Source organism: Symsagittifera roscoffensis, chromosome 5 (genome assembly GCF_963678635.1).
Source record: "Symsagittifera roscoffensis chromosome 5, txSymRosc1.1, whole genome shotgun sequence".
NCBI lineage: Eukaryota > Metazoa > Xenacoelomorpha > Acoela > Convolutidae > Symsagittifera > Symsagittifera roscoffensis.
Genome location: NC_087066.1, coordinates 33,172,949 through 33,186,530, shown reverse-complemented (window position 1 = coordinate 33,186,530; position 13,582 = coordinate 33,172,949). Strand labels below are relative to the sequence as shown.

At 34.1% G+C, this 13,582-nt stretch overlaps 1 protein-coding gene across 3 annotated transcripts in view; it reads right to left on the bottom strand.

The window, feature by feature from the left end:
- LOC134846252 (latent-transforming growth factor beta-binding protein 1-like) overlaps positions 1 to 13,582 on the bottom strand; it is a 212,387-nt gene that overhangs the window by 60,516 nt on the left and 138,289 nt on the right. For all 3 annotated transcript variants that reach the window (XM_063863526.1, XM_063863528.1, XM_063863527.1), the window contains 2 exons: positions 4,073 to 4,195; positions 1,092 to 1,292 (listed from right to left, as the gene is read on the bottom strand). In XM_063863526.1, coding sequence (XP_063719596.1) covers positions 1,092 to 1,292; positions 4,073 to 4,195 — 324 coding nt within the window. The remainder of the gene's footprint in view (positions 1 to 1,091; positions 1,293 to 4,072; positions 4,196 to 13,582) is intronic.

Below are 13,582 nucleotides of genomic sequence, written 5' to 3'. Positions count from 1 at the left end.
CGAAAATTTATAACACGTTCAAGTCATTATTGTTGTGTTAAAAAGCTTAGAGTTAAAAACATCTTTCACGTGCAACTTTTCTATGACATTTTTGGGTGCTGAAAAACATCATTGTGCCAAACTCTGGACAATCGATGCGCGCAAACGTTTCAGATTTCAATTAACCTATCGAGTAAGCGACTAACTTTTCTGTGGTATAAATAATTCCAAATTCAATTTAGTGATGGTACTTGAGTCAATTATTACGAGCACAAGCAACAATTTATCATTTTGAACTTAAAATCTTGGGTTGCCCATTTTTTGCAAAAACGTCGTGAAACAAACTTCTTGGAGTTCTTTTTGGATAGGCCTGAAAAATCTACTTATTTAGTTTTTTATCGCTCTTTATTAAAGACTCTGATAAAACATTTCAAAGGTTAGCGGAAGATGTCAATTGCAATTGACAGTTAATTCATAAAAAAACTTGCCGCTTTCTTCGATAACAAAGAGACGGCATCTTTCTTTTTGTCAATTTGCTCAAGACCATAACAATAAACGTCAATGAAACAATAGCAGATTTAAGATATTTACTTTGAAGCAGTGACCTACTACAAACAGAGTGTGTGTGTGTGTGTGTGTGTGTGTGGGGAAGGGGGGCAGGGATTCTGTTCGATTTTAACTCCAATGTTCATATGTTTCAATTGGGTAAGATAAAGTTTGCATACTATCCACAAGCGGGTTGAAGTGCTCGACTCATGGTTCGGGCGACAAACGATCGAATGATTTGCATTTTCTAATTTTTCAGTCAAGCGATGTCCAATTTTGCTTTTTCAGTCAAACCATATCAGCTTTCGATTTTTTTGGACTTAGTTCGAATTAAAGGGAAAATATATTTCGTTTGACAAGAATCGACCTTGTTCGTTTTTGCGGCCCATGTTTGAGTCAGATTATAACTTCAAGTCGTGGTTTTATTTTTAAGCTAAGTGCTCTTTCAGTGATTGAGTGTTTTTTCTACTACTACAAAAATTTTTTTTAAGTAAACATGAATCTTATTTCTTTCTCGTTTTGTGACCTGTTGAAAATCAGTTTCTGGGCTCACTCAAAATACTCACTATCGGAAAAACAATTAAGTGTGATCATGTTTTGTGCTGTCTGCTCAACTGGTGATATCTTTCGTTGGCAATCACACGTAAACTCGTCTCTCAATCCGAAAGGGTTGTCTTCACTCGACGACCATTTTGCAACAGAACAATTTGTTTTTGTTTCTTCTGTGCATGTGCTTCCCTCTTCTTTTGCATTGCAGGCAGAAGGCTCTGAACAAAATGGGAAACGTTATTTTTCACCATCAGAACTCGCTGACTTAAAAATCTTTTTTTTTTCAAGTCGTTTTCTAGAAGGGAACAGACTCGACTACAAATCAAAACAATACAAAAATCCCATCTTGGAAGAACACAATAAAAATCACGTAGCTGCCTATCGAGTGGTCTCCTCGTAAGCAAATGACAAAAAAAAACAGTTAAAGTTCCGATTACCAAAAACGTTCATCAAAAACTCGTTATCACGAGTGTGCGATGCAGAATCGAACTTAGTTGACTATTTTAACAATTCAATATGAGCTTATTTTGTCTGATGCATAGAACCGATGAAAAAATAACTAAGCCTATTTTTAAGTTTTTTCTTGTGGCTCTTCATTCGTTCTGTGTTTCGTAACCTGAGCATACGGTTGTTATTTGACAATGCGTCAAGAATTTCTTAATCGCTGATTGTTTTATTGATTAGTTAGCATGGGTGTAGCCTCCTTAAATTTTTAGTCTTTATTTTGAATAGCTCATCAATATGTTACTCCCTGATCTAACAGAAACTAAGTTTATCTTTTAGATTTTAGAGATTGTCAGTTTTTTTTTTAGTTTTTTCAAAGTAACAGCTTTGTTGTTTTTCAGTTTTAAAAGCAGTTAAATTACCGAAACTTTTAAAACGCCCTGAGAAAATCCATTAGACAAAAAAAAGTAACATCACACAAGTTTTTTGTTCCAACAGAGTGAGGAAATATTTTTGCTATTTTCGAATCCACGCACCCAAAATTTAATTTTTAAATTATGTTTAAAAACTGCAACAAAATTATTTTGTATGGGTGACAATTAAGTTAAAATTATATCAGTTTGTTATATCCTTACATTCTTTAAATATACGTTTTTGTAAATAGATAGCAATTGGTTTTAAGTACGTGTTTGACGAAAAAAGTGTATATAATGGACGCGCTTCGAGATTATTGTTTTAAAAAATTTTTGAATATGCAAATCGAATCTCCGTTGGCTATCCAGAAAAAGGACAAAATTGGTAAATAAGAGACGCAAATGGTATCCTGTTGACGTAAATTGTATATAATGGACGCACTTCGAGTTGTTCTTTTCAGAATGTTTTTGAATATGCAACTTGAAACTCAGTAAATTATCTGGATAATGACTAGGTAGATCATTTGGATTGACTTAGGTCCAATTTTTGCTGTTCTAACTTGTTTGAGACTCAATTTGTTTTCAATCAGCCAAGTTTCAACAATTTCTAAGTCGCTTGCTTTTTTTGTTTCTTTTTCCAAAAATTTTGTAGAAACTACGCTACAATCAACGCATAGAGGGCCCCTTTTGATTTCACACAAACATTCAGCAGACCGATTGTATACTTTAGAAAAAGAAAGGTCACAAAACGGATCCTTCTGGAACTCCATAGGCGAGAGATTTTGAACTCAAAAACATGTTCTCTAAAATTGTATACTGAGACCAAAGGGTCCCCTCTTTGTGGTTAGCTGAATGTTTTTACTTTCCTTTGTTAACTACACTGTAAAATTTTTTAATGTTGATTTTTGAACTCGACAGTATTCGATCTTATTTATGCGTGGCTTTGGTTTTCCGACGACCGGGTTAAACATACTTATTTGTTTTCGCAAGTTTTGTTTGGTCTTCTGTGGATGGATTATCTTATATCGGCAGTAAACAGTTCTTTTTTTTCAAAAAAGAACTTTTTTACTAGGTTTGTGACCCGGCGTATGTCAATTGGAAGAAATATTCCTTCGTTTTTGGTATTTACTTGTCAGAATATTCTGCTAGGATTTTATCACTAGATTCCAGTTGACTTTTCTGCTCATATGCTCTAATAAATTACTTTCCTCTTTTTTTGTAAAAATATCACAAAACCAATATTCTGCTTTCATTAAAAAATTATCGTTTTGTAAACGTTTTAGGAGTCTTCTTTTATCGGTTCTTCTTTGCTCTGATTAGAGGTATTTGTAGGAAAGTCATTTGAGCTGAGTGATGGTCCGATACTTTGAAGGCCATTGTGATCCGATTCATTCATACAGTGATACAGCCAGGGGCGGATTTAGGGGGGGGGGGGACGCTTTCCCCTCAGAAACTCGACCCCCGGCCGACCCAAAGGGTCCCCCCTTTGGTACTTTTTAAGGAATCCAAATTTAGCTGACCAACCCTGAATTTTTTCTAATGGCGCCTTGGGCGCCAATATATACTAATTTTGAGGGGGAGCGCGCGCCGAAAAAACGCGATTTTTTTATCAACATTTTTCAAAAAATGCCTAAAAATGCCTTTTTTGGACTGTATTTTCAAATTTTCCTGCGGCGCAGCAAGTTTGGCCAGAACAGGGACTAAAAACGGCGCTTAGGGAGAGCTCGAAAAGTCTATTTGCTCGACCTAAAAAAAGGTCGACAAAATTACAAAAGTTTCGAAGTTTTTTTGAAATCCGCCCCCCCCCCCCTCGAGAAAATCCTTGATCCGCCCCTGGACACAGCCGATACATTGAAGCATGGAATCACTTTTCTTCTTTTCAGTATGGTTTTTCATTAGAAGCAAGGCATTTGAGAATAAGGGTAAGCAGACAATGGCGCATCTTGATTGCTAGAGGCCACGAATGAGCTTTTTTTTAAAGCTTAGGGTAATCGGTTTATTGACTCGAGTAGTAAGTTTTTTTCCGGAATTTTTTAAATAACTGCTAAAAAACCCAAACTAAGATAGATCACAGATTATTGGCCTAAATTTGACAAGAAAAACAGCAAAAGAATTTGAAAACATAGTCGTTGAAATCTCACCGCTGCTTGAGTGACATTCCATATCTGTGACTCCGTCCAGTCCAGCCAAATCACAGGAGCAGTCCAGTTCAAACTGGTTTACCTCTGCAGTGTCGACACAAGCGAATGTCAAGTTAGAGTTCACTGTAAACAAGCACCAGCGTCCAAACTAATTGAATTTACAAACAGCAGAGCATTTTTGAAGTTTGAGTGGTTGTTTTTTAAATTTTATACTTTTTTTTCTGAAAACGTGCAGACATTTGTTCCGTAATTCACTACAAACTAATTTGAATTTTTGTTTCGAAGTTTCTTTTTAAAAACAGCGATTAAAACCATATTTTTAATGATACTTTGATAAAATTGATCCCCATAATTGATTTTAAAAAAAAAACAACCTCTTTTTTTTAGTTATGACCTATTGGCTGTTATCATAGAGTAATTCAGATAAGGTGCACCGTCTGCTAGTCACGCTAACTTATTTTCGGCAGGAAAGATTCGTGCAACTTCTTTGTCTAATACCGATCTTAATCTTACTTTTTTTATCTCCTAGTCTCAATAGATCTAGTGTATACTGGTCTATGCGAGTTAGCTCTTGGAGTTTATCCAGAAAGAGAACAACTGTATTCAAAGTTTTATTCAAATTGTTCTGGTGCTGAAACTACAAGTAGTTTCAACACTTACAAACAAGTGTCAATGTTAGAGATGGAATATGATTGGTTAGTTAGTAATGTTTCATATGGGATAATTTATCATCAATATAATTGGTTTATATTGCTAGCTTAGAACTGGTTCCACCCATCCGGGGTTTAGATAGTTTTTAGATTTTTATTGTTAAAAAAAGCAAGCAGGTGACGTATTTAGTTTGAAGGAGAGGCCATAGAAGCTCGAGTGCTCTGATGATTTTGTGTTCTTCACTACCTAGTGAGAATTCATGCGGTGTGTTTCCAATTAAATTATAAAGCTTATGATTATATTTGGTATTATGAATTTATTCTAGGATTGGGACTTCGGTATGCAGTATATATTTGTGGCGGACAATTAGTGGGCGAGATTCTTCGACGTTGAAAATTCTGGTTAGTGGACAGAATATAAACATTTGTCCTATGGGGTCGTTGTTTTGGATGATGCCTTGCATATTAGTGTCTTTTATCCAGAAGGTGAATTTTAGGAAAAATGGTTTAAAAAAAAGTTTAGAAATAAAACATGTGAATCGGTGTTGTGGTTTTCGTGATGGTGTATTAGTTGTATAGTGGTGTTGAATAATTTTTTAATAAGTGTATGTGTGAGTTTGTTTAGTGTATAATATTATTTGATGTGAGCAGTGTAAGTCACGTTTTTTTGGTCTTAGGAAATTGAAAGTTAGTGAGAAATGATTAAATTTTTTAAAAATAAAAACCGTAGGTTTCGGTGTCGCGAAGTTCTGTGGATGTACCATTATCATATTATTTATTCATGCAGTTAATGAAAAATACATATTGTGATTTTATAAAAAGTTTCTCAAATAATTGGGGATTAGTTTTTTTGTCGTCTTTGAAAACTGTACCATTCATATAACGTGCAATAGCGTGATTATAAGGGTTAATTGATAATCGGTTTGCTTTTTGTGGAACAAACCTATGCAAGGTTTGCGTTAGTCCGAAGGATGTGAATTGTTTTTCAAGAAGTGCCATGGTTAGGCGGTGTAGTTGAATTTGACATAATTCACGGTCTTCTTGGTTATTAGATAATGGAAGTGACATTAGGTTATTAAAATGGTAGTATGATGTGCGTGAAAGTGTGGGAAACAGGGTATATTCGTCAACGTAAATTCGTTGATCGCTGTTAGTGGTCTGTTAGTGAGTGTATTGTGGAAAGTATGTCAAGCACATTTGTAAAAAAATCTTTAGTGTTAGTGCGGAGTGGGTGAACGGAAAACATTCGAAGAGGTCGGGGTTTGGGAAGCATTGGGGTATTGGGTTGTTTTCGTTTAAATACTCGGCGGGCTCGTGTTTCTTCAATTGTGGATGCTTGATTAGAGGATTTGGAGGAGGTAATTGATTGCGATAAGTGATGAATTGTTAGTGCGTTAGGGTTTTGAAGCTATTGTTGTAAGGTGATGAAATTTTCAAGCTCGTTTTCTAGTTCTTCATTAACGGGGCTAGCTAGGGGCTCGGGTCCCTCGCTGCTCGTTGAGTAGAGGCTTGGGGTTGCGTCGGTGCAGGAAGAAGGCGCTGAGGAAGGTTCGTCGGGAGTTGGGGTGTTCAGTTGACGAAAGGGGGGTTGCGAAAAAGTGTACGGGCTTGGCTCGGAATTCTCGAATTCATCTGGAGTTTCAAAATCGGAATGGTTAAATTGAGAGATGGTGTGAAAAACTGTGTGTGTGGAATTATCATCTGAATCCATGCGTGGTGAATTATTAGTGTATGATGGTATGAGAGAGGTAGTGAGATCAGATACTGATATGTTAGGAGAGTGACGTTGCAGATTGGATGGATAAGAAAGGGAATGGTTGAGAGATCCAATCTGGCGGTTCATAGTGGGCTAAGAAACGGTTGTTCTGAGAACGGAAATAAGTGGTATATGGTTGTTCTATGATGTGTTCGTATATGTTTTTTATATTCGGTTGATGGGCTACTATATGAGTAACTGGACTTTGTGGGTAGCTATGACTTTTAGAGATGTGCTCTGTTACTGGTGTATTTCTATAGTTTCCTGGTACTAAAAATAACGGATGGTTATTATGTCAATTGGTTAATTGTGGTGCAGTATGTGTTGTATTTCTGTTATCTGGTGAAACATCGTTTGCATTTTGTGTGGTTGATAGTTTTTTGGTTGTATTCACTTATTTCAGCGTCTAGAAGATTTTTGTTGATTGAACTTGAAAATAACTAAAGAATCCTGCGAATTTTATGCCTGCTACTTTTGCTTAATTTTTTTAAGTTGTGTGTGTGTGTTTTGCGCATGTGTTATAGATTCTTTTTAATTGTGAGAAGTGAAATCCAAAAAAATTAATCTATTCTGATCGGGACATTTCTTGAAAAAATCTGCTTGTTGTGTAATTCAATTTCATGTCTAAGTAGATGTCAATTTCATCCTTTCTATGGTGTAAAAAGGCCATCCTAGAAAGGCGAGAAGTTGAAAATATTAATAGATGAAATGTCTTGTGGACGGTATTTTTCAGCGTTTAAATAGATGTAATCTTTTACATTTTTAAAGTATCCACTGTAGTCTTGTGCATAGATATCTGAAAATCCTGCGGTTTCTGCGTTTTTCTTAAATTTTGATCTATGGTTTGGCTCTGCACTGCATCCATTTCTGTAAGGAACTCTTGAAAGTGTTGTGTGCGAAAATGATGTTGTCTATCGGATCTGGAGTATATAACTATTGATTGGAAATATATATTTGGTTTTTTAGCAATAGCTCTGATACTTACTGGTGAAAATTTCTTTAATAGTGGCATAAATGTTGGGTATGATGAGAGAAGATTATATTTATCTTCATCTGAATTTAGCTGTACAACATTGTGACTATTTTCAGATCCACTTGGGACGGCTGTAACCAAGAAATATGTTCGTCTAGAAAATGTTTCAACAAAATGTACGTTATTTTCGTAGAAAATGGGGATAATTTGTAACATCTTTTGTCTTCGAAAACATATAATGGTCATACTTTTTTCTTACTTGTGTAATACCATAATATATTTCTTCGTAATCTATAAAATTTTATCTGTTGCCTAATAATTTTGCCTAATCTTTTTACTGCTAGTGCAAGTGATTGTAAAATTTTTGTTCGTTCAAGTTCACATAAGTGATGAAACGTTTCTAATTCTGATAGTGACATTTCTTGAAAACATCTGCTTATTGTATAATCCTATTTCATGTCTAAGTGGATGTCTTAGTGAATTGTCCCAAAAAAGGTACTTTTCATGAGTGTTAGTTCTTGTAAACGTGTACTGCCATTGTCTTGTGGGCGACGTTTTCCACCAGTATTTTCTGTGTTTTTCAGAAATGTTACTGAGGTGTATGAGTTTTTGTTATTATTAGAGCTATGATGCGTAGGATTTGTGTTAATAAATATTTTTCCTGCTTTCATGTCGAAACCTTTTTCGTATTCGACGAAAATTTCTGAGTATTGTCTTTTATAAAATGAAGTTGTATGTTTACAATCGAGTTCTGTTTCGGGGTAAAATGGAAAACGAGTCAATTTATTTTCTATTCCATCGATATTTTTATATCCACATCTATTTTGTCGGATTTCATTAGGGTTTACTTTATCATAAGGAATTGATTCAACAAAGTATTTCTGATAAAAATTTATCATTCTTGCGTGAATTCTTGCAACTTGAAAGGGCGGACATTTGTCTTCGGGGGAGTTGCTTGTGTTCTTGTTGTTGGATCGCAATAACCTTGGTATTTTTTGCAAATTAATCGTGTTTTTTGATAAAGTTTTGTGTCGTAATTTAATTCTTTCTTTTTATTTGTGCTTTTTCCTAATCGATTTTTCCCATCAAAAAACAATATTTCTTGATAATCATTGTTTTTCGTATCTGCTTCACAATTAGAAGGTTTGCTTACTCCAATGAGTGGTATCCAGTTTTTATTATTAAGATCATAAGTTAATCGTCCATGTGCGCCGTGGAACGGGTACTTATCGTCTATTTTTATGTGACCTTGGTATCTTTCAAGTTCTGTTTGATGTGCCGTGTCTGGAAAAACTTAAAAAATTACCAATTTTTGATTTTTGGCTTTATGTGTTGTTAACATTAACCGTTGAAGCTCGTTTTTACAAACTTCAAGGATAAGAAACAAAAGTCTTTCTATATTGCTTTGATAGAAAGATTCATCGTCGAGTCTATTTTTGTTTCAATTTAGGACTTGGTAACAATGTACTTTTTTCACTGAAATTGTTGCTGTGAATTTATATCCTGTTAAGGTTGTAGCTCGGGATTTTGAATATAGTGTCGCTACTATAATCGTTGTTTCTATTTCGTGTGGTTCCGATTCGCATTTGGTTACTTGGTTTATGGCGTATTTATGCAATGTTTTTTGTTCATTTTCTTCACAATCATAGTGTGTGACTATTAAATATTGTGATCCTGTTCGAGGGGAAGGGGTTTTATGGGATGTTGCTCATGAAAAGTAAGTGAAGAGAGGGTTTGGAGAAAAAGAAAAAGATCATTAAGAGATACATGTGTATGATAGTCCCAAATATGGGTTATAGAATGTTATGTATCCAAGTGTCTTTTTTGTATATCTAGCATGTTTATAGATAATTTCTGTTGTGTTTGATGTGGGAGGAAATTATTGAGCGGTTATGTTTGGTGGAACTAGGGGGAGAGGGTGATGTTCTAAACTTTTTAATTTTACTGTTACTTCAAATTTAAGTGTTAAATTGTCTTGTGTAAGGATTTTTATGTTGTGTTCCTGTATGTCTTTGTGAATATCGTGTCTGTTTTGTGATTTGTTGAGTGCCCAATTAAGTAGTCTATTGATATCGAGATTATGGCCAAAAAAGGGAGGGGTCGCTACGAATGTATTCCAATCTTATTGTAGTGGTATATTATTGGGTAAATATTCTCTATATCGATCGTCTAAACTTGCAGGGAAGTTTAAAAGAATAGTTGTTGTTGGGGTTTGACTTATTGTTGAAGGGGTTGAAGGTGGTGATAAGGTTTCTGGTAATGACAAAGATGTATCCGATGAGATATCTATAGGAACGTTTACCAAGTTTGGTTCACCTTGAGTGAAAGCTTGTGTCATCCATTGTGGGAGACGTTGTGTTGAAGTTGAGGGGGAGGGGGTAAAGTGGTTTTCACGAATTTTTTTGGATGTGGGGGGTTGATCCTAAGTAATCCGATGGTGTGTTCGGAGTTTTTTGTTGTGAATTAGGTTGTAATTGTTGAGGAGTACTTTGAATTGTATTACTGGAAAGGTCGAAAGGATTTGGGGTTGGTGATGAGGGTATATTAAAATAAACTGTGGGAGTTGTAAAACTTCTATTGCGTCTTGAATGTATGATTTGTCTATCTATTGTAGATGTTTGGTTATGGTTTTGACCAGGGTGTCTTTTTCTCTTGAAGTCTTGTTGGAGAGAAGGGTAGATATTATATATTGGTTCAGATTGTGGTTCGCTTAGAGGTGAGTGGCGAACTATGGGTAACAAATGTTCTGATAATTATGCGTTTCTTTCTTCAAAAGTAAATGGGTTTTCTTGAAATGAAATACGTGTTGATGATTGGGTGTGAATTGTCTGAGTAGACTTTGGTGTTTTTGGAGATTCTTGGGATGTCGTAGTCGGTGGGGACTGTTGTGTTGGTTGTTTATTAGCAATTTTTTAAAGTTATTTACTTTTTACTAATGAAGAAAATTTAAGTTTATTATAATATTTTTCCTTGAAAATGATTAAAAATATTTTTGCTAGAGCAAAAATTATGATTGCCTTTTTTACACATTGCAAATTGTCAAAATTACGGAGACTAAAAATGTGCGAAATAATACTAAAAGGAGAAAGAGATTTTTCTGGTTAAATAAATGTCTTAGCATTTAGATAGTTGTTGAAATCTCGTACCTGAGGATGTGATCAAGATTTTTTGCGAAGTTGAAAAAAGCTTTTTTTAGCGAGTAAAAAATTACGAAAAACTGCAAAAAATATGAAGAGAAGGAGAAATATATCAAAAGTGTCTATGATAAAAAAATCCTAATTTAAAAAAAAAAGGTTGATAGAAGTGAAAAAAAAGTTTTGGGATTGTTATTTTGTAGAGTTGAACTAAGAGAGAAGAAATAAATTGAGAAATAATTCTTTCTTGCCAAATTATTTTTTAATTTTTGAGGCCAAATTTGAGTGTGGTCGGATTGTTTATTGTTTTTTGACAAGTGGGATAGATATAGGCATTTTTTGGTGGAGGGAAGTCGGAGGGTGTAAGAATGAGTTTCTTAGTTTTTTTTATTGGGTGATCGGTGGTATTCAGGAGTTAATCGTACTTTAGGCTAAATGGATGATCATGTCTTATTTTTACTTAAGTGCAATTTAATGTTCTGGTAATTTATTGTGGAATTTTAAAGTGTAAGTTAGGACAATATTGTCGATCTTTTTACTAGCTGATAGGGGGGGTTGTAATATTCACATTTAGTTTATTTCGGTTGTCAAATATGAGCTTATCGCTTAATTGTGAGCTGGAGGTCTTCAAGTTATAGTTTCATATATGTTTGAAGTCCTCAAGGTGTCGGCTAAAGAAGTGTTGTTAGAATGGGGTGATGTTTAGATAATTTCTGATTGGCTAAAGTTGAACTAATTTTTCAAGAGTGTCAGCATGAATTTTAGAAAAAAGCAGGAAGCTTTATTACCTTTTTGCATGTTTAAAATGATTAATTAATCAGAAAGGGTTTTTGAATTTGAACTTTCTTTAATATTTTAGATTGTGGAATGAAAGTTTTGTAGTCTTTTAGTGGTCGACTTCTAAGTCGTGATGATTGCCGTTGATGAAATGTTTCTTTTAATTCCTGTGATGAATTTTTTTTTCAAATTTTTGATTTTTTCTTTGATTTTGAGGGATTTGCTTAAATGCTTATTTCTTGAGATTTTAGTCTTGAGGTATTTTTAATTTCCTTATTTTTTGGTTCTAATAATTATGTTGAACAATATACATCATGTGTTTGTTGGTGATTATCGTCTGAGTTTTCCTGGACAACCTTGAGTCCTGTTAAGGTGTATAACTGTGTCAGTTCGCGAAGAGCGTGTTCTTTTGGGTATTATGGTAAGCGATTGTTCCTGTGTTGATTTATTTCCTTTTTATTTGAATCAAAATGTTTATATGATACATCAGTGGGTTTGTCGATATATTGAAAAGATCCTTTCCGGATTGGTTGTAATTTTTTGGATATGCGTGTTTTTGGATATTTTGTGTTACAGGATTTGGTATTAAGGCATACGTTCTGATTCTTAGGTTTATAGCTGGTGTGAATCGTGAATTTGTTTGTACATTTGGACATTCTGTCAATTGAACATTCTGTCTTTGTAATAGTTTTTTTTAGCTTTTTTTGATAAATTTTATTGCGTTTCTTATCTCTATTTGAAATCCTTTCGGTTTGTGTGCCGGAAGCTAGTTTCAAGATTTATGGGTAATGAAAATGATCTTGATTGTGCGTGTGTAATGATAAGTTATAAAAAATTGATTCTTTTGTAGGTTGGCATTAACCTTGTTTGTTTTTTGAGGAATTTGCTGAAAACATTTTTGATTTCCGCGGTTTTTGATCGAAAACCATTTCAAAAGGTGATAGTCCTAAGTTTGTTGTTATCTGTGATTTATAAGCTAAAGGAATTATTTTACTTCTGCTGACTATTCAGTGTAATTCGTAAAGGGTTGTATATGCATACTAGGTATTGCAATGAGGTACTGGGTTGAGTGCTATATAGTGTGTAAATGCATCAACTATAACCATCATAAATGAGTTTTTTTCTGAAGAGGGTGATATCGGTCCTTTTTGTATCAAATGAGATTCTGTGGTTGATTTTTTTTCCTTCAAAATCTTGTTTTTCCGCTTTTTGTTTCTGATGTGGCAATGGTGTAATTAACTGGCATGTTATGCAGTCGTTACAGTAAAAACTTTGGATAAAGTTTGAGTATGTTTTTTTCTGATCCTGCATGTCCTCTTGTATTTAAGGAACGTGAAATGTGAAAAGCTAGGAGTATCATAGTAAGTGATAAACAGGGTAATTTCAATTCAGGTGTTTGGTATTATAAAATATTGCTATTCTCGCTTATAGATATTTCCTTAAATTTTCTGAAGTATCGAAGGAGTGTTTTGTTTCATAGAATTGTGATATCTCCTTTCATGGGATTTGTTTTGAAATTGTGCCAAGACTTTAGTTGTCTGATGACTGGGTCAAGGTTTTGATATTTTTGTAGTAGCTCAAATGTCAATTTTACTGTGGCTGGTAAAAAAGGTATTTTCAATTTTTGTTTTTGAAAGAGGTATGTTATCTAGAGAGTCAAATAAACTTAGTTTAGAAACTTGATTTTTTGTGTATTTTGAATCAACATCTGGAGGTGCTGATAACTTTATATTATCAGTTAAGTTTTCTTCTTCTAATAAAAGGAATAGGTATGTACTATAAATCTTTTCGTTTGAGTGGTTTTTTTGGGTTTTGTTTTTGATCCATGATGAATATGGTATCGGTTTAAATATAGAGTTGCCTAATAAACCTACTTCGTCCTGATTATTTTGGCAATCTAGATATTATGGAAAGTGTTGTAGATTATTTATTTGTGCATTATTAACGTCAGTTTTTACTTCATAATTGCATTCTAAAATAGTGATGTTGCGTCTTTTGCAAGATTAAACTTAAGATTTCGTGGTGTTTCTACTGTTGTTTGTTTTGTTAGTAATTCAGGTGGTGAGTTTCGACTGAGTGTGTCTGGTAATGCAAAATTTTTTCCTGCTGTCTAAATTATATGTAGGTTTGGAATTTTTTTAGAAGAAATTAAAATCTACAAACTGTATGCTTTGGATTTGATTTTTGTGTAAATTGAAAACATATAGGTTTATCATCTGT